Source organism: Tiliqua scincoides, chromosome 6 (genome assembly GCF_035046505.1).
Source record: "Tiliqua scincoides isolate rTilSci1 chromosome 6, rTilSci1.hap2, whole genome shotgun sequence".
NCBI lineage: Eukaryota > Metazoa > Chordata > Lepidosauria > Squamata > Scincidae > Tiliqua > Tiliqua scincoides.
The window spans coordinates 42,254,714-42,275,979 of record NC_089826.1 but is presented as its reverse complement, the minus strand read 5'-3'; the positions used below and the strand labels follow the sequence as shown (position 1 = coordinate 42,275,979).

The 21,266-nt window shown below is 42.5% G+C and overlaps 2 protein-coding genes across 6 annotated transcripts in view; one reads left to right on the top strand and one right to left on the bottom strand.

The window, feature by feature from the left end:
* The window catches only part of PRMT9 (protein arginine methyltransferase 9), a 29,897-nt gene extending 26,503 nt beyond the window's left edge, over positions 1–3,394 (top strand). The window contains exons 12-13 of the mRNA XM_066631865.1: positions 572–694; positions 2,387–3,394. Coding sequence (XP_066487962.1) covers positions 572–694; positions 2,387–2,602 — 339 coding nt within the window. The 3' untranslated portion in view covers positions 2,603–3,394. The remainder of the gene's footprint in view (positions 1–571; positions 695–2,386) is intronic.
* TMEM184C (transmembrane protein 184C) lies at positions 420–20,512 on the bottom strand. Of its 5 annotated transcripts, XR_010794655.1 has the most exons (12): positions 20,292–20,493; positions 17,028–17,158; positions 16,904–16,940; positions 14,958–15,163; positions 10,407–10,481; positions 8,897–8,990; positions 8,410–8,522; positions 7,153–7,252; positions 6,216–6,387; positions 5,810–6,046; positions 1,535–3,183; positions 420–942 (listed from the first exon to the last, which is right to left on the bottom strand). XR_010794655.1 is itself a non-coding variant. In XM_066631868.1 (11 exons), exons 1-11 carry the CDS (start codon positions 20,406–20,408, stop codon positions 3,184–3,186), a joined length of 1,287 nt encoding a protein of 428 aa, XP_066487965.1. In that variant the 5' UTR covers positions 20,409–20,493; the 3' UTR covers positions 420–3,183. The 5 variants fall into 5 exon arrangements, 4 of the variants coding, with proteins under 4 accessions (XP_066487965.1, XP_066487964.1, XP_066487966.1 ...); XM_066631868.1 differs by having other exon boundaries at positions 420–3,188; XM_066631867.1 differs by having other exon boundaries at positions 420–3,183.
* Between the last annotated feature and the right edge of the window lie 754 nt (positions 20,513–21,266).

The following is a 21,266-nucleotide window of genomic DNA, read 5'->3' as shown; positions in this document are numbered from 1 at the left end:
AGCTTCCTCATGAGGAAGCCTACACCATGGCTTCCTCATGAGGAAGCTGATTGAACCATTCACTAATGAGGCTATACTATATCTCCAAAACTAGATGTGATAGAGCAAAATGGATGCCATTTTTGGAATCAGCACCCCAAATTCATATCAAACCACCATAAAGTTTGGGAAAAACATTTCTGACCCTCAGTTTTGTAGGCCTGTGTTATCAGAGCAAAACTGATACTCTGCTTCCTTTTGTATAGGAGACAGTTGATTTTTGGAGTGGGTTTGTTTTTATTTAATTTTTTTTAAGCATTAGATGTGTCTGCTGTTCTGTACATTCCTGTTTTGTGATATGGAAATGCTTATGATTGTAGCACAGAATCTGGAGGCAGTGTAGGCATTCTGGAGGCACAGCTCAGCAAGCCATAAGACAGTTCAGTATATTGTTCCAACAGTATATTATTGACCACAGAAAGGGAGTAACAAAACAGATTGTACCCACACAAATTAGCAAGACCTAGAGATAAAGGAGCAAAGGTGAACTCTTTCCATCACAATAATTTCTAAATATGATGTTCTGTTTTAGGTGCCAGTCCGTGTTTTTTTGGATCTGTCCACCCTACCATACATGCCTTTAAGCAAGCCAGTTGAACTTCTGCGAGTGGATCTGATGAATCCATATGTAGATAGTTCCAGTAGAGAAGTTAAGGTAAATTCAGAATGCATAATAAGTAAATACTACACACTCCAGCATCACCCTGTGATTTTTCACTGTCAGCTTGAGAAACAAATATTGGTCTTACTTTACAGGGACTTAGCATGTTCTTTGCTTGATACATTTATCATTAAATTATAATGTGCTTCACTAACATTGCACTCCTATGTATGTAATAGGTCAGGGGTGTCCAAAGTTTTTGGCAGGAGGGCCACATTGTCTTTCTGACACTGTGTCGGGGGCTGGGGAAAAAAAGAATTAATTTACATTTAAAATTTAAATAAATTTACATATTTTTACATAAATATATTAAAGATGAACTTATATGAGTGAATGAAGGTCTTGCAATAGCTCAAGGCCTTGCACAAAGCAAGGCCAGCCTTTCCTTTGCTTCTACTACTGCATCACAGATGTGAAACAGCAAGCAGTGGAGGAAGCCCTCATCCCACAGCTTACGCAAGAGGTCAAACAGTCACCCTTATGCTGAGAGCAGTTGCGTCAGGCCAGTGCGGGCTCCAACAAATCTCTGGAGGGCTGGAGGCTCATTGGAGACTGGGGGCTCCCTGAGGGCTGCACTGAGAGGCCTCGAGGGCCGCATGTGGCCCCAGGGCCGGGGTTTGGGCACCCCTGTATTAGGTTATACCTGCTGTTTTGCAAACCAAAATTCAGATTAATGCATGGCTATCTTTCTGTCCAACATTCTGTCTAGCATGTCTACAGCCTGAATTTGTTGGGTGATTAGTTGGCTTTAAACATGCCTTTGGTAAGCACTCTGCTTAGGTTTAGCAGCCTTCCAGCAAAATGGGAGCTGTGTGCGTGCTAAGGTAAACATACCTTACTGTGAGAACATCTAGACCTTCTTTAGTGTTTGTCCCATGTGGTGGCAGTCTGTTTTGGATCGAGTTGCCATTTCTCTCAATTGTATGTGTGGTCTGGGTATAGGCGGATGATTTTCTGTGAACATCTAGATCACTGTTGAATTTCTGCTTGAGGAATTAGCAAAAGGATTTTACAGTTTTGCTTAGATTACTTGAGGCAGTATTTGGATGAATCTTGACTGGTGCAATGACTGATTCGAATAGACTATTTTTTGAAAGAAAGCATTGCCAGCACTCCCACAATGGAAGAGGATATAGGAAAGTCTATTTACAAGTTCTTCTGCAGGAAGCAAAAAGGGACAGTTTAAATCTTAATTGCAGCAGCAGTGGAAACAGTACAGAAGTGAAACACTGTGCAGGCATTCTGCCCCATATATGTGAATCCTATCAGTGGATTCACTTATCTACTGTTCTTTCCCCTTAGAGGGAGACAGGAGGGTATAAATCTTTTAAATAATTAAAACAGTAAGCAGGAAGCTTCCTGCTTAGTGTTTGGCTGTCTCCCTCCTTTACCATTCTGGCTGATTGCTTCTCCTGTTCCTCTTCTAGATTTTTGTAACAGGTTGCAAAGGAATAGATGTGAGTGCTTGGCACCACAGTAAGTATAGGGTTTCCTTTTATTTGTAGATAAGTGTAGGGGGACACTTATATTACTGAAGTGAAACTCTTGCTACTTGAAAAGACATGTGAAGAAGTCTCCCCCAGGAAAGTTTTAATTTGGTAGAGTGTAAATTCAAATTTCTTTTTGTTTTCTGGGGATAAAGCTGATTTGCTGTACAGTAATACCAAAAATATCTTAATTTTCTAGGTAGAAATTTGTAAATCGGGTCAAGTGACTGGTGTTCCATTTTGGTATCATGTGTACTTAGATGAAGACATTTCTTTGGATACATCAAGTGAGTCTTCCCATTGGAAACAAGCTGCTGTTGTATTAGATAATCCCATTCAAGTTCAAACAGGAGATGAACTTGTCCTCAGCATTCAGTATCATAAAAGCAACGTCAGTATTACAGTAAAACAGTGAACTGCCATCTTCATTGGCTGAGTTTTAATTTAAACACAACCTGAAACCTAACTTCTATTATTTATACATACAAAAGAATATCTCCTCCTAGCTCTTAGAAGTTTGTTCTATTAAATTCAAAGGGACTTATTCTCAGGTAAGTGTACAGAGGATTGTACCTTTAAAAATAATCTTAAGTACATGCTATTGTGCAATTCAACACGTTTGAGAACATTACAGTGGAAATGTTAGTCTTTGGCTAAAACCTGATTTTAGTAGTCCATGTTTCCCCATACAAAAGTTGGGAGAAAAAATTTCATTTGTTTTAAAATTATTTACACTATTCCTCATTGTGTTAATTTTAAGAAACTTGTATGGTCTAGTAGCCTCATATCTAACTCACTGCACAGTTATCAAAAAAAGGTGCGCTTTCTCACTTGCTAAATTTAATGTTCTCCTGTCTGCTGTTCTTTTTGAGAAATTTCACAAGATAGCTCATGCTGAAAGGCGATGTCCTTGTGGGTTGGGATGTGTTGAGACCATTGTCCACTCTATTCTTTATTGTCCCTTCTTCACCGGGATCTGTCAAAGATATCTGGATCCTATACTGAGAACAAGAGAAATTTACAGATGTGGCAAGAATACGTTACCTCCTAACCAATTCTTCGGCAATAACAGATACTGTGACAACTTTCCTATATCAGCTCACTGAGTCGCTTGATCGAGAAATTGATTTGCTACCTAGCTGACCAAATGTATAGTTACAGACTTGTTTGTTTTATATGCCAATAAAGGATTCATTCATGCAAAAAACCTGTCCTCTTTCCAAATCTGTCTTAAGGAAAAGCAATATAAAAATGCAGTGAATAAAATTTTAAGTGATTCTGTAACATGCCTGTTTTGTTTGTCTTAACTATATTAAATTTTATATATTCTATAAAATGTTAACTGTTAGCAGTAAAGGATAACACTGAACTGCCTTTAGATTTACTCCCTGCGTTATCCTAAATAATTAATGCCATAAGTGTTTCAAGATGCTTCACTTCCTGAAATAATGCATTTATTTTAAGGTCTGGGGGAGGGGAGCAAGCTGTATTTAAAACAAACCAGAACATGTATTGCTAAAAATCCAGCTCTTAAGTTTCCACACTGAAGGGTTGAAATAGTCCTGGTTTGGAAAACAAAATCTCTAGATTTTCTTTTGTAAATTGGAAGGTACAGATTTTACAGATGTGTACAGAAGATGCAGATATTTAAACAATTTCAAAGGATGAAAAATCCTTAGTTTAGGAGAACATTTTGCTATATCCTGTAATAAAGAGCCAGGATGGTGTAGTGGTTTGGGAGGTGTAGTTAGGCCTGGAAGATCCAGGTTCAAATCTCCCCTCAGCCATGAAGCTTCCTGGGTGACCTTGGGCTAGTCACTTTCTCTCAGCCTCACCTACCTCACAGGGTTGTTGTGAGAACAAAAAGAGAGGAATAGCTTACAGCCCTGAACGCTGGAGGAAAAGCAGTATAAAAGTATGAAAAATAAATTTGGGAAACAGAAAAACTACATGTAACAGTTGTGGACATAGTATTTGTCTGGAATTTGCAGACTCAGAATCCATTTCATATAAGAAATATAAGCTGCCTGCAAGGAACACCTCTGCATCTTAAGGGACTCTGAAATTAGTGGTAAAGGAATTTTCAAAACTAGTCTGGAAATGAAACCTAGTAGTTTTCTGTTTAAGTACCAAATTCTTACATTGCTTTTTAAACTTCCCTAGCATTAAAAAGCAGTTTAGAGGGTTCTGATAATTCTGACAGTGCACCTAAAACATCTATGTGACAGGTTGTTACTATGCTTTTTTTTTACTTTTTCATCTTGGAATTTAGGGCAACAACAAGATCATAACAAACGTTTAAATAAAATTTTATTTGCTTATATACAATGAAGGCAATGAATAATTATGATTTGCCCCTTTTACCAGTTTCATTTAAGGATGCACCAGATTTAGCCATAAAATATGCAGCCTAGTGAATAAGGCCAATTATTTACAAGACACTAGTACTGCAGAAGCACTTGTAGGATGAGTTGACTGTAGCAGCTGTAAATCAATGAGAAACTCAAGTTTCATAAAGGGCATCTGCATACTGAAAATCTGAGTTTTCTGAAGATGCTACTTACAAATGCAAACCTTGCAGCTTTTTACATGAAGGTAAGTCGGCAAGCATGCAATGCAAGTACAAATGTAACAGGTCAAAATCTTTCTCGGTAATCAGATGTGTAATAAAATCCTTAGTAACATTCTTGTATCATAACATCTTTAGTGTTACATTAGTATTACACAGATGCCTTGGTTCTAATTTGTCAATGATTCTGAAAAGCAAATATACTATGAAATTCAAGAACAGGGATAAAAATAGTATCCTTATTATAGAATGAACAGACAACTTGACAAACTACTGGGCATATTCTACATGAGGTCCTTGAGATTTGTTTACCAGAGTCTTGATCAGCCTTTTTCAATTAAACAATTCTAATTCCATTTCATAACACTAATCAAAATGCTTTTATAACTCATCCACAGTAGAGCAACTTCCAGTGCAGAAGGTAAAGATGCTCTTAACTTGTGGTGTCTTTGTTAGTGTGTTGTCAAGCCAGTGGGATATGAAACTGCTTAAGAAGCCTGAACAGCAGGCGTAGCAGAGCTATTAAGTGACTCTTACAGGTCACTACCACCAACAGGTCCCTTAACAATTGATTTCATAAAACTGGCATGTTAACAAATGTTCTGGAATGGGACAAGTTTCAGTATGAAAGATTCATTGGCTGAAGTGAATCAGAGGCCATTCTGCCCCACCTCCACCAAGCTGAGCATTCAGCTTTCTGCAATTATTTTGTTGCATGTCTTGCTCACAATTTTCAGGTGCACACAACACATGCTCCATGAACTATTTTCAATTACCTATACCATTTCAGTTCAGTGTTTACTCTGTCATAGCATTGAAGACTTAAATTATGTTCTGTATGCATGTTTCATCTTAGCATATTTATAGTTCAGAGATTCAGTATTTAAAACTGAAATTCCAAGCACGTCTCTTGTTTGTTTCAGCTGTGCTGAGCAGCACGACATCCTTCCAGGAAGAACAGGTTGTCTATGGCTGGAAGACAAACAGCAAGAAGTGCTTAAGCAAATCCCATAGCAGGTTTAACTTTTTATCCACGGGTTTCACATTTGGTACCAGGGAGATTCTCAATGTCTTCTACAGGGTGAAACAGGCCATCAGCTGTTGGTTCAGCAGGCATTGTTGGGGTCACAGTGTGTCCAAACCCTTGATAGTGACCCACAGGTGATGATGGTATGGAAGAGGCAGCCGAAATGGGGTCTTGAGTGGATGACGACAACAAACTTGTATGTTCATTCTGTTCATTATCTTCTCCAAAAAACATTTTCCTTGGCTGTCCAAAAACTGTCCTTCCTAGAGATAAGAAATGTTTAAACATTCTTGTAGCTTTGACACTGCAGGTTAAAAGTACATTAGCAAGAACTTATCTAAGCAGCATCTTTAGAAAGAACTCTGAACACATACGTAAGTTCTTGTTCGTTTGGAATGCAATTTTCCACTGCAATACATGTATTTGACTTACCAACATTGCGCACTTGTTCAGTTACATCTGCCCTGAGATCAGAAATATCCCACATTGCGAGAAAGGAATCAAAGCATGACCCTTCTTCAGCTTCTTGCACATAAGGTTTGTAGGAAAAACTGTAGTGATGAGCAATTGCAGCAAAGAACATTTCCACGCAGATAATAAAATCCTGGAAAAAATTGATTGACCCTTCTAATTAAGTCATGTCATGTATTCCTCACAAGAACTCTAAGAGTCATAAAATAATAATACATCAGTAGATTCCAGAATTTGGATGTGCAATACAGCAACCTGGCTGCCACTGTCAACCAATGGTATCCTCATACTCTAGTTAAGTGAGGACTGAAAGCTTTTAGCAAATCAAGCTTAAGTTTTAATTGCAGATTAAATGTCAGCAGCTCCTCCTTTTTAAATCAGCAGACCTGACAGAAAGCAAATACCAGCAATCTTGAAAGACTGCAGTCGTAGGCCACACAAAGGCACCAGTAAGCTAGTGCTATAGCTTACTGGAAGAAACAAGCAGCACTATATTACGTCATAACAACAGTTTAGTTTGTAAATTGACAGTGAGGCAACACCTGGAGTACTGTGTCCAGTTCTGGTCACCTCATCTCAAAAAGGATACAGTGGAATTAGAACAAGTACAACCAAAATGATTAACAGGCTGGGGCACCTCACAAGGAAAAGCTACAAGGTTGGGGCGCTTCAGCGCAGCATGACGGTGCCTGAAGGGAGGGATACGATCAAGACAAAGAGTCGACTCAATATCCGCAGGGGCTTAGTTTCAGGACCCCGCATGGATATTGAAATCCATGGATGCTCAAGTCCAGCGCCGCAGTCACTTACCTGAAGGTTCCACTCCAGAGGTTGTGCCGGCCCATGGCTCACTCCATAGACCTCCATATGTTCACCACAGCTAATCCTGTGTACTTACTTGTAAACCAGTTGCCACAGCTTCTACGGTTTCCCACTCCCATGTGCGCTTTTCGGAGATAACACCAACTTTCACCAACAATGCAATAAGTACAGCTTGCCTATTAAAAAATTGGCACTGTCAGAAGAGATTGGGACATCACAGCTTCTAAAACAGCCACTTACAGCCAGTGTGCCATGGCACACTATTGTGACACGAATGGCCCCAGTATGTCACAGGAATTTGGGAGATGGTCATTTATTAGTAGAGCCACTGGAGGATGGAAGCCTCCCACTGGCAGTATGGTGTACCTTATCGATTATCAAAAAACAAATAGTGTGCCTTGACTATTTTAGTGCCTTGCTAGTGTGCCATGAAATGAAAAGGTTGAAAAATCACTGCTCTAAAACCATCATCCAGAGACAGGCACTGACATTTAATTACAGTGAGTTTGTTACAAACTAGTTTTTTAAAAAAAGAAAAGCAAATGCTAAGATGGGAAATGTATTGACATCATAATGCACATAGGTAAAGAACTACAAATATTCCTTTATAAGCCCTGTGATGACATGGGAATAGCAAACATCAGCTAAAATAAGAGCTGTTCTGGAGAGACTGCAATTCTAAGCGCAGAACTATCTCCAGAAAGACAGCAGTTCCCTTTCTCCATACTAACAAGGCTGAACATAAATTATGTCTCTATTTTTTGGATGCTCTTAAGTACTTTCATATTTCTAGGTCAGGTCAATCCAGCATGTAAGCACTTAAGTCCAACTGACTTCTGGGATACACAGTATATAAAAGTGTAAAACTTTGGCTGGATCATGGCCTTACAGCTCAATCCTATGCATATCTGCTCAGTAGTAAGCTCAGTGAACTCAATGGAACTTATTCCAAGGTAAGTGTGTATAGGATTCCAGCCTTGATTGTTTTGAAGTCATACAGACAGTTTTCAGATAACAAAAGAGACATAAGGCAAGACAGAACTGGTCTTTAATCAGTGTAAAATACCTACAGCATTTAGCCATGAAGCTCCAGATAACCTTGGGTCAATCACTCCCTCTCAGCCAAACCTACCTCACAGGGCTGTTCTGAGGAAAAACAATGAGGGGGAGGAAGACAATGCACACCACCATGCACTCCCTGGAGTGAAGGCAGACTATAAATGCAATAATTATTAAATTAAAGCTTAGTTCTGATAAACTGTTACAGGTATCCCTAGGTATCACAGATATTACAATACAACAAGAACACACCCACACTAAATATTTCACTTACCAAAAAGAAACAAAAACCACCATCTTCACACACAGAAATTTGCCCACAGGTCTGATTGGGTTTAGTTCTTCCCGTAGCACTTTATAAAACAACACGAGGCAGTACATGGCAAACTAAAATAAAGATATAAATGTTTACTCACCCTTAAAATATTTAGCAATTAAGGCTTTTTTGACAATTTATTTTATCCGATCAAAATAAATAATAGATATAATGTTAGAGTATGTGACCTGTAAGATACTAGCCACTTAAATCTAGAAATCACATTTACAAAGCTTTCTTAAGGTAACAGACTTTTAAACTAATCTTGCATCTTAATCTTATTTTTCTATTATATAGAGAAGCACTGGGTGATAGAAGCTCTACATGTTTTGATTAATCGTCTTCACTAAAATGTCTGCAAAATTTAATTCCTGTTAAGATCATAAACAGATACATCCATTCCCATTTAACTTCATTCCAAAACAAAGAATGCATTGTTACTCACAAGCTGGGATATGTTGTTGAATATAACCAAATAGGTCCATGCATTTTTGAAGCTAAAGTTTCCTTCATCATACACACCAACTAATTCACAGATTCTGAAAGAGTTGAACACAATGATTTCTCAGAAAACTCATTAACTATAGTTTAAATCCTATGCAAATTTAACCATAAGATTTAGTTTTGGGTAAGCACTCACAGGATTTCTCCGTATAATACAGAAATTTATGAGTGGTGGTGTTGTGGCTTGGTGGTTTTTTGTGAAAAACACATAAAAATACAAAACATTGCCTTTTGGTGTTTAAGATATTTTCCAGAAATTGAAATATTTTACTTTTCTAGTTAGAAATAATACTGTGGCTGCATCTGCTGACACTGTATTACCTAGTATATTTAAAAAATATTTATAATGTATAAATATAAATTTATTAAAATGCACCCTTCGAATAAAAATACATAACACCACAATTTGCTATTTTAATCCAGAAATTTTGGAAAAAATATCACCACAAAAACACACCCCTGTGTAGGAGAAATGACCACTATGAAAGAGGCAGTGTTTTTCTTTATCACTAGCAGATAAAAAGAAATTAACCCTGAAACTGCCATCGGCAACTGTATTTAGCAACTCTTGGCAATGTTTAGCTCCAGCCTCAGACTTTCTTCATCAAATACTTTATTACAAAGTTGCTGTATTGGCGGCCTTACCTATGATCTGAAGAAAACACACTAGAGTAAGTTAAGAATCCTATATAACTAAAATAATCTGTTGTGGGTTACACAGAACGGCTCTTCTCTGGTATTCTAATGTCAGAACTTCAGTAATTTGAACAAAATTTAGTCTGAGAAACCTACAGTAATCTGTCTATTATTTCAGAACCATTTTTATGCATCCAAAAATTCTGGAAATTTCTCCACCTGGGAAAGATCAAAACTGTAAGTGATTTCATAAAAGATGGTCAGACAGAATAGTCTGCAGCATGGCTTTTCACTAAAGAAGCAATTCCCTGTGCTAAATCAAGCCACACTGTATGTGCACAGTCCATACAAAAAAGGAACTGCAAGCTTACGATCTGTATTTATTTTTATATAATCCACTTAAATTAGATACAGAGATATCCTCAGAACAACATTCTTTATGTACAGAGACAGGCATACAGTCTGACCGTCACCCAGTTACTGGCAATTGCCCCTAAGTTTAAAAAACAAAAAACAAACCCGCACCAGTGATATGACGGTGGCATGACTCTCCCTAAAGTTAGAGATGAAAATGCTATGCAAATCTATCCTCAAAAAGAAAGCCAGTAGCCCTTGAAGGCTAGAAGGCAAGAAAAGTGGAATGTCAGGTTTATAGTGCTGCCCTATGGGCCAACAGGCCCTGAAGGCTAGAAGAGAAAGGACAAGGCACTGCACAGTTACTACGGCAGAAAGATGTAGGACACTGGAGAGAAGAGGAAAGAGACAAGTGACGCAAAGCATCTTCTATATGTGCCACTCTGAACCAATTTACTTACAAAGCAATAATGGTGGTGAATGGTCTGACGACTGTGTACTGTAGAACACCAAGCTTGCACCGAAACAGCAACACCCTGCGGAAGAGGCATGCAGACGTACAGAAACATAAGCAACTGCAGACTACACTTTGACATTAAAACGTTAGGCGTCAGAAGAGACATTTCACATAATAAATTCTTGATTTTTTTTTAATGGCACTATGGTATTTGCGTCCTCACGATTGTATGGCATTGGTGACCCTGGGTATTTGCATCTTTTTTTTTCCATCCTGGTTATTTGTGTCCCACCATAACTGGGCATCAAACAAACTATACTGGGCAACAAACCCTATGTTATATAACCTAAGCCTCTTACCCCAACCCAACACCTAACCCTATATTTGTGTTTTAAAAATAAAAAACTACATCTAATATAAATACGGTCAATTCTTGTTATCCACTAGGGTAAGATTCCTGGAAATCTAAGTAGATAGCGAATTCACAAATAATGAACCATTGATCCTACGAGATCAATGGGGTTAGTTACAAGAGATACCCTAAGGAGGAAGGGGAACCTTCCCTGCCATCAGAGGAATCCAGCAGAGACCCTCAAGAAGCCGGCAGAGTGCAGTAGGAAGTGCCAAAATATCGCAGAATGCTGCAGAGACCTTCCTGAGTCTGCAGAGACCTTCAGAATGGCTCCCGCAATCAGCCTTTAACCCATTTCTGCCCAGCCCACAGGTATACACATTTGATCCCTGTTGCATATATGCAACACAAGGCAGAAATAGCTTTAAATGACCAATGGAAACTTCCGCCAGCCATTTTAAAAGGTCCGTGCTGGTCACAGGCAGCATTCTGAAGGTCCCTGCAGCCTCAAGAAGGTTTCTGCATAGTGGATAACAAGAGATACCATAGATCAGAGGTTCTCAAACTTTGAGGAAGTTTTATTCCCTCAGTAAGTTCTTGTAGGGGAGGCACTAGGGCAGCGACGCAATCTTTGCACTCACTTTATGTAGGCAGGGCTGCAGCAGGCTGCAGGAGATGCAGGGAGCCCTGTGCAGCCCTGCACAGTGCTCCCCGAGGCTTGGAACGTTCGCTAAAAGTGGGCGCAAAGCACCTCCTGCAAAATGGAAGTGCTTTGCGTCCGCTTTTAGCAAACATTCCAAGCCTCAGGGAGCCCTGTGCAGGGCTGCACAGGGCTCCCCCCACCTCCTGCAGCCCTGCCTTCTTGAAGTAAGTGCAAAGCATCCCCCCTCACCCACCCCCTTAGCAATGCGATCCTGGGGATCATGTCGCTGCCTCCCTCCTTTCCCCCCGCCCCTTAAAGGGACAGGGGAAGCGTTATACAAACTGGTGGGTCACTACCCATTTGAGAATCTGTCATAGACACTCACCTACAAGGCAATCTCCCTTGTATAAGTCGAGGGAGGAGGGTAAAACTAAGGGAAAGGTGCTTGTAAGGAAGTACCTTGTGAGGTTTGCCCTTGAGCCTGATTGAAAGGAGGGAAAGAACCTGAACCGTCCCACTGTTTTGAAGATATTAATGAGGTACTTCTGCAGTACTATATGCCATTTTCCCCTTCTGTGTAATAGAAAAGCCCAGAGGGAGAAAGTGAGGGGAATTTTTCTGATCTGTAGTTACACTGACTGCAGAAGGGAGGCTTTATGACCCAGCTGCAGCCTGCCGAGTCACATGCTGGCAAAGCGTCTCCCTGCAAGAGGGAGCTGCTGGGAAAGGCAAAGCACGGCCAGAAAGAGCTGAACTCATGCCTGCGACTCCTCTGGGCTTCTCCTGGCTGTCACAACACCCCTGAACTGCCCTGACCCCCTGAGTAATCTGCGGATAGGATGAGGAAATAGTCTACACTGGATTTGGGGGGTAAAATTTCTTGCCTTGTAGGCAAGTATCTATGGTAGGTAGCAGTTCTGCCCCTTGCAGATAAACAAATTTGATATAAAGAAAACTGACTATAGTGTACAGGTCCAGCCTTGTTATACACAGATTTTTTATACACTGATTTGACTCAACACGAATGGCCCCTGCAAATGAGAAGGAATGTGCTGATCCCTGGAGAAGGGAAAAAAATGCAGCCCTTTAAAATCACAGTTTAAAAAACTGCTTTTTACTGTTGCAGAGAGACAATCATACAAGTGATTACAGGTATAACCTAAGTATCCACAGATTTTTCTATCTCAGAGTTGATGAGAGGGACCCTTTAAATTAAAGGAAAACAGTTGTTTAATAATGCCAGAGAGGGCAGCTGACTGAAGGCTAAATGGCAGCGATCATCACCTTCTCCATTCTTTCCCCCTTGCTGGGGCTCCTGGTGAAGGGAGGGATTGCTGCCTCCTAGTGAAGCCTAAGTGTCTGGAGAGAGACTGATTGACTCTGTGTTGCATTACAAAGGTCAGCAAGGTTGTTTTTAAATCACCAGAGCAAAGAGACTTTGTTTTTTAAATTGATTTGCTATAGTGCCATCCACCTGAGGGCTTGGAACGGAACCCTCGCAAATAATGAGACTCAACCTGTATACGCATATATTGAAACACAAATGTCAAGAACGCAAAAAACCCATGCGCAAATGTCCAGGGTTGCTAATGAGTGGGACACAATGGTCCTGGCACTTTTTTATTATATTAATTTTAGCAAACACCTGCATGAACAAACATATAAAATGTTAACAGTACTGATACCAAGAATAACACAACATTTACATTATACCACATATTTTTCACATATCCAAAATATGATCCCTCAAGGAGAGAACACAGCTCAGTGACAGAGCACATGCTTTGCAGGCAGAAGGTCCCAAATTCAATCCTTGGCATGTTCAAGCAGAGCTAGAAAAAATCCCCTGGTCTAAAACACTGGAGAACTCCTGTCAATCAGACAGCACAGAGCTTCGAATCTTGTTCAAAGTATCAATAAAAAGAATGGTTAAAAATCCCAGTGATTATCCCAAACAGAAACTGTTAATGTTGGGTACAGCCAGCACTATACAGGCATGCCCCGGTATCTGCGGGGATTCCATTACAGACAAACACCCCCTGCAAATACTGGGGGTCTGTGGATACCATGGATGCCTCCCCCCACCCCCACGCAAATTACATCATTTTAAACACTTACCAGGGCAGAAATAAGCCAATTTTCACCTCAATAAGTGTTTAAAATGATATTATGGGTGCCAGGGGGCAACACCCCCTGCCCTCCCTGTGTCCCCCATGCACCCTTAAACAATTCCAGCTGCTTAAAGAGAACACTATCCCTTTCTCTTTAAGCAGTCAGAATGGTTAAAGTACTCCAGTGAGATCAACAGGAAGATCTCAGTGCTGTTCCTTTCCTGGTTGAGAAAAGAAACATGTTTAAACAACAACATGAGTTGTCCCCATTCCCCCCACATGCCCATTAAATCATTTTTAAAAGTTACCAGGACAAAAATCAGCTTGTTTAAGCATTTTATTTGCTATTTATTCCTACTGTGAAATTTACTATATTTAAAGATCCAGTTCAGTGGTTCTCAAACTTTTAGCATCAGGACCCACTTTTTAGAATGAGAATCTGTCAGGACCCACCAGAAGCGATGTCATGACTGGAAATGAGATCATCAACAGGAACATTTTTAACAATCCTAGGCTGCAATTCCACCCACACTTACCTAGGGGTAAGTCCCATTCACTATCATTGCTAAAAGAATATATATATAGTAGTCGATTAAAAGTACAGATCTATAACATTTCTCTCAATGCAGTCACATAACGTGGGAGCGTCAAGTCTAATATATTGCAATGAATGGGGACTCACCTGAAATGGGCTTGTGACCGACCAGGTGGGTCCTGACCCATGGTTTGAGAAACACTGATCTAGTTCATTTCATCCCAAACTTTTGGAGTGGGTGACAATAGTTTAACCCAGGGATGTCAAACCTGTTTCATAAAGCCTCCCAAATAGTATTCATGGTGCCTGCTGAGGGCCAGAAGTAAAATAATTAAGCAGATGATGGCCAGCAATAAGCACTCTGCCCTCCCCTAGGTTACATGGGAAAGGACAAGGTGACTATTTTGTTTATTTCTTCCCTTGCCAGGACAGACTATCATGTGTTGTCACTTGAACGGCATGTTGCTTTCCTCAACCCTGCACTATACTGTCAAAGGCAGTAGCTAGTCCTGCAGCATTTTGATACACCTGCAAAGGGAAAAGCACCTGAGCAAGCAATTATCCCCTAGAATCTAACTACTCGGCAGCACTGGCTTTCAGTCACAACCAGAGCAAAGTCAGCTGAGCTGTACTGCATTTCAGAAGGAGTTTTTCTTACTGTGGATTGCTTATCGTGGCAGTAAAAGGTGTTTCATTCACAGAGAAATCCTGTTTTCAGTGAAGAACTGAAAACTTATTCTGGAAATTAAAGTCTTGCACATCATTCAAGACTTCTCTCTATAATCTTACTACATCCTTTTCTACAAATACGTCAAAGGAGGAAAGTCTAATTTCATGTTATAGTATGCCAAGAGGTAATATCAGTTATAAGACACAAACACAGATTTTTAAAAAGCAGCATAAGATGTACTCACTCTCCCATGGCCCACGGGGGGAAGCAGCATAGTGGTGGTAAATGTCTCTGCTGATCTTTTGCTTCAATTATTAACACCAGATTTGGATAGCGGTTGGTCAGATAATTAGAAAGAAACACCATGAAGTTGTAGATGACGTATGCTTCGTAGCATTCTCTACAAGTATCAACATAAATGGCAATCTTGGGATATTTCAGTGCTATCCACTATTAAAGGAAGAAACATTAAAAAATGAGACAAAAATGTATTTATTGCACACCAAGCAGTTTAGAATAGGAATCAGATGGAAACATAAGGAAATCTATTACAGCTAAGCATTCAATAACTAAGGGAGCAGTCCTAGCCAACTTTAAAGCACTGAGGTAAGAGCAATGTAGCTCTGAGGTAAGGAAACAAATATTCCCTTACCTTTAGGAGGCCGCAGTGATTGCCACCCAATTGTAGGACACAGCACATGCTCCAATGGTACAGCTGTGTGAATGCTGGAAAGCTGGTTAGTATTTGAGCCTAAGAAAGCCTTGGAGCTCAGCCCCAAGTGTGTTGCGCTCAAAGGGACTTCCTCAAACATCCTTTTGAATACTGCTGTTGTCTGTTCTAGTTATATAATGTCAGGGCCCTAGGAGTCATAGCAAACAAAGAAACAATGGCCCCTAACCATGGGGCTTACATGCCACATTAGGTACATGTGTCCATTACAGCTGCATAACACGCTATACACTGCAACAATCAAAAAAGGAAACACAGAAAAGGCAATACCTTATGCCTCCTTCCAGGTTAACTCAATAGATGACTCACGTAAGAGTCCTCAAAAAAACAGTTGCTATGACAACCAAAAATTGTACTGAGGTGATCAAGATTGGTTTGCTGCCTCTATTCACAGTATTGCACTCTGATTTCTTTTTAATGACTATTTTTTGAACAGGCAGTTGTAGCAGTTCTTGGAATACCAAGCTGAGGGGGAGGATGGCAGGCACCATCTTTAAGCGTTAGCTCCATGCATGCCTCTTGGCATTTGCTATTCTCCAGTGTTTCCACCTCCAATCCCCGAATGGCTTGGATCCAATCCCCCCTTCCCAGAAGTGCCTCCAGCAGTAGGGCACACTTGTAGCTGGCTCCTCTTTCCATGCCATGAAGAAAAATATTTGGCATCTACCCGTTCTGCCTCGGTATTGTCCTCTTAAAGCTAATTAAAGGATAAGTGGGACGGCAAGTCTTGGCTTCTGAGTTTCTGTAGGAAACAATGATTTGCACAAAACTCTAGAACAGATTTCTTTTGGAAACAATATTTTTCTCCATAGTCATGTTAACAAATTCCACCTGGACTGAGGACTAGCATAAATGAACCCCACATCCAAGAATAAAGAGCCTACCTACTGCAAGGAAGTTGCAGAGTTCTCTTTTCGGGGAGTAGTAATTATAATTGTGAAGAGCCTCTGACTAGAAGCTGCGAAAACTCAGGACTTGATAATTCTCAAAATGAGTCTGCGTTCTCTAACTGTATATTATACACTTGCTAGGTAGAGCAAAGCAGTGTTTAATTTTGATGTGTGAGTGATGCCATCTGTCCTGTAAGCCCTTCTCCTTCAAGTGGTTACAGTGGCAGGCTGCACTTGCTTAATGGAAAAGAAAATGCACTCTCCAAGTGCTCAAAGACACCCTTCGTATACTCCCACTGTTTAAGAGAAATAAACCTTAGCTAGTATCACCAAAGCTTAGAAAGAGTTTGTGTGTTCCAGGGTATGTGCATGCTGAGGGACAGATCAATGCTCAGTTAGTAAGTCAAGTTGCTATTTGTGGACCACCATCTACACATGCTCAAAAACACACCTATTAAATTTTTTTGCAAAAAGTGAAATTAATAACAAAGAACATGCATGAGACCAACCAGCTTGTTTCTACAAAGCAATAAAAAAATAAGCTGAAAAGATTGGAAAGAGGGCACTTACACTGTCTAGACTGTAAATTGGTACCATCCATAGAATCCTGTCATAACAAAAACAAATGTAAAGTTAATCAAAATGTTTGTAGTGGTATTAGGGAAAGCCAGGAGTACCACAGAAGAAGAGTTACCTTATTATTGGTTTCTGTAATTCAGGTTGAGTATAATGAACTAAATGCTGTAATATTCCCCAAAGGGATATCGGTATCGTCATCAATAAAAAAATTCCAGCAATAAACCATGCCTTGGTATGGATTCCAACCTTGAACACAAGAAAGAAGAGCATATGTTTGAGAACGTCAAAAAATTCAAGAAATGTTACTTGAACACCAGAGTCCAAAAGCCCAACTGAACCCACAACTCCCTCCTCTGAAGCAGTGCTGCTATATTTAGTGGGTCTCCTCTTCCATGAACAAAATATGTAATATAAATGTTAATGAACAGGTTCCTGCAAGACTTCCTTTAGAGCCAGTGACATGTATCTATTTTGAACCACCAGTAAAAAAGACATAAGAAACTCGCAGCATGGCACAAGCTCAGGAACACAACATTATACCCTAAGACCTCATTTAGAGAGGATCTGTACTAAATGCTGAGATGAGTCAGGTTCATAACTTTCTACAGCATGCCAACAAGCAAAAATGCATGAACGGAAGCAGGAAATCTGCACCTTGGACATACAACTCCATCGGGCATATTTCCTGTGTATATTAATGCATGTACCTTCTTATTAAACATTACCATAAGGATCCAGACATATGCTATAGAAATGCAAGGAGTGCCTTGTGCCATGGAAAACAGTTTCAAGCAGAAAAGTATATTCAAAAATATGTTCTGTCACTTTCTTCCTATCACAATTTAGCCCCCAACAGAAAGGGGAGGGGGAAGAATCACTCATGAAAGAACTACCTATTGGAACTTAGAGGTGTGACTCGATCCCTGAAATCTCCAGGTAGGGTGCTGGAAGACCTTATTGAAACCTTGGACAGTCACTGCTGGTTGGTGTATTCAATACTGAACTAGATGAACCAGTGACCACTCAATACAAGTTGAGTATCCCTTATCCAAAATGCCTGGTACCAGAAGTGTTTTGGATTTCAGATATTTTTGGATTTTGGAATATCTGCATATACATAATGAGATGCATATACATGTCATTTTATTAATCTTTGTGGGCATTTTTGTGTGGGGGAATCTGGGTGCACTCAGAAAAGATATATTACCGCTGAAGAGGGGCTAGGAGCTTTTTTTCTCTTGGGGTCACTGAATAAATTGTTGTATCCTTGTGTGTTGACTGTGACCCATCACATTAAATCAGGTGTGGCATTTTCCACTTTGCGGCAAAAAGTTTTGGATTTTGGAGCAATTCAGGTTTTCAGATTAGGGATGTTCAACCTGTATATAAAAAATAAGAACTATATAAGAACTACACATCAGTTTTGTACAAATTGCTATGTCACCCAGACTGATCTTGCTAGTCCAAATTATCCCTGATGTTATGATCCCTGGTGGGCCACTGTGAGATACAGAAAGCTGAACTAGATGAACTCTTTGCCTGATCCAGCAGGACTCTTCTTTATGTGACATAAGTGTTCCATGTGACAAAGGTTAGAAGAGGAGGCAGCAAGACTATCTATTCCTTTAACAGGTATATGAGTTACCCTTTCTGATGTTCCCCTCCCCAAAAGGAGTAAAATTGTTCACCATGCTTACCCCCTTTGGGCAACAGGTTACCCTGATTGTGTCTGGAGGGTGTTCTGAGGGCCAGAGAGGTTGAATGAATGAGCCCATTCATTCACTTGTTCACTCATCTAAGTTCCATCTCTAATTTATTTATTTAAATTTTATATTTAAATTTTTTTCCCAGCCCTCCACACCATGCCAGATATTTGATGCGGCCCTCCGGCCAAAAAGTTTGAAGACCCCTGCTCTAAAGCAGTGTTTCTCAACCAGTGGTACCTGTGGTACTTGCTGGACCCCTGGACATCTACCATCCCGCAGTGAGACCAGGAACGGGACACAACAAACAACAACAGGATACAAAGCATGCTTTTCTATGCTCAAAAGCCCTCCCATCCATCCTGAGCCTCTTACTGGTTTTTCTTGGGTTGCATCTGGCATCCCAATCTGGAAGTAACTGGTAATGAGGTTGTTGTCAGTTACTCCTGGTGGTCCTGTGAAAAGGTGGACCATGTGAAGTGGTACAGTGGAGATCAAAGGTTGAAAAACAGTGTACTAAAGACCTCCCTGAGTTCTGCGCCCAGAGTTCAGACCTTATCTGCAGAGTTTTGAGACAGGGACGGGGGGGGGGGGGAGGCAGGCGAGGCAGAGCCTCCCCAGCAGAGTCCATCCAAAAGCACCACCTTGAGGTGAGGTGAGGCAGAGCCTTCTCACTGGAGTCCATCGAAAAGCACCACCTGGGTGTGAGGTGAGGCAGAGCCTCCCCAGTGGAGCCCTTCAAAAAGCAGCACCACTGCCATGCCAGGGGCCCAAGTACCCACAACGCATGTGCTCTCCACACCCCCCATGCTCTGTGCGTGGGTTGTGGGCACTTGGGCCCCTCACAGGCGGTGAGGGGGTGGCGCTGCTTTTCGAAGGACTCCAGTAGGGAGGCTCTGCCTCACCTGCCCCCCTTCTCCTTGGGGGGGGGTCCACCTGTCACTTCCTTTCACCTCACTTGTGAAGCCCTTAAAAGCCCCGCAAAAGTTTCCACAGCTCCTTCCCCCCCCCCCATCACTGCTTCGGCCAGGCCGGCTCCGATAGGCCACAACAGCAGTCGGGCCGCCTGAGCGTCGCAGACACGGCAGGGCCTTGGCGCCGGGTGGATGATTCATCATCCACCAGGGCCAGAGAGAGCCGGGAGCGGGCGGCTTCCGTGACTCCCCCGCCCACCCGCCCGCGCTCAGCCAGGCAGCGAGGTCAACAAGGCGCAGTGCTGCTCGCCCTCTCCGCGGAGGGGTCCCACCCACCGGTACCTCCATCCCTCCCCGGGGCTGCTTGGCCGGCCGGCCGGCTTTTCCATAGCCCTTTCGCGTTCTTCGGGCCGGCTCAGAGCCCACGCCTACTCGGAAGTAAGCCCCGTTATAGTCAATGGGGCTTACTCCCAGGTAAGTGTGGATAAGACTGCAGCCAGCGTGCACGCCTACTCGGAAGTAAGCCCCGCTATAGTCAATGGGGCTTACTCCCAGGTAAGTGTGGCTGCATAATCCTATGCACTCTTACCTGGGAGTAAACCCCATTGACTATAGCGGGGCCTACTTCTGAGTAGACATGCACAGGATGGGGCTCAAAGCCTCTCGGCGAACTGCTGGTGGCAGGAAACAGGCGATGCCCTGCCCGCCCTGGAGGCTTGAAGGCGGCCCAAGGAAGATCCGCTCGGCTCGGCCCCGCCTCACCTCCAGCTTCTGCAGCTCCCACACGCAGAGCGGCACCGCCACCAGCAGCCCCACCACGTAGACGGTGGCCACCAGCGGCCGGATCCAGCGCCGCCAGTTCCCGCAGGTGCACGGCATGCTGCCCGCCGGGTCAAGGGCCAGCCGGGGAGGCCCCGCAGTCGTCCGCCGAAGGAGCAGGCATCGCCGCGTCCTCCGCGCCGCCACTCGGCCTTGGGCTGCGCTCCGCCCCGCCCACCTGCCTCCCCTCCCTCGCTACCATGCGAGCGGCCGCCCTCAGCAGTCCCGCCCACTTCCCAACCACAGCAGATGGAGGTGGCCGGCGGCCCCGCCTCTGAGGCGCCAGCGCGCCCCTGTCGCAGCATGGGCGTGGGGAGGTCGCAGGTGCTGCTCACCTGGTGGGGTCTGCAGGTCAAGACCCCACCAGGTGAGCAGCACCGGCGACCTCCCCACGCCTGTGCTGTGAGGGAGGAGCGCTGGCGCCTCACAGGCTCCAGGGGGTGTGGGGATGGGGCCACCACAGGGTTGTGTGGGGAGGCAGGTAAGGCAGAGCCTCTTCACCGGAGTCCTTCGAAAAGCGCTGCCACCATGTGAGGAGCCCAGCCCACACCCCACACGCACAGTGCCCAAGCACCCACCAGCCATGCGCACAGCTTGGGCACCTCACATGGCAGCAACGCTGCTTTTCAAAGGACTCCGCTGCCTCACCTGCCTCCCCACCCACCCCACCTTCCTGTCTCGGAACTCTGCAGTGCGGGTTGTGGGTGCTTGGGCGCCTCACGCAGTCCACTGCTTTTCAAAGGACTGCAGTGGGGAGGCTCTGCCTCACCTGCCTTCCCACCCAATACACGTCCCTGGAGTGAGTGCAGGAGATCCTCCCACAATTAAGAAAAACACATTAGCTTTCTAGGATTTAAACTTACTTTTTTTTTTAGGTTCCTCTTTTTGGAATTTTGTTAATGAATGAATAACCTGCAT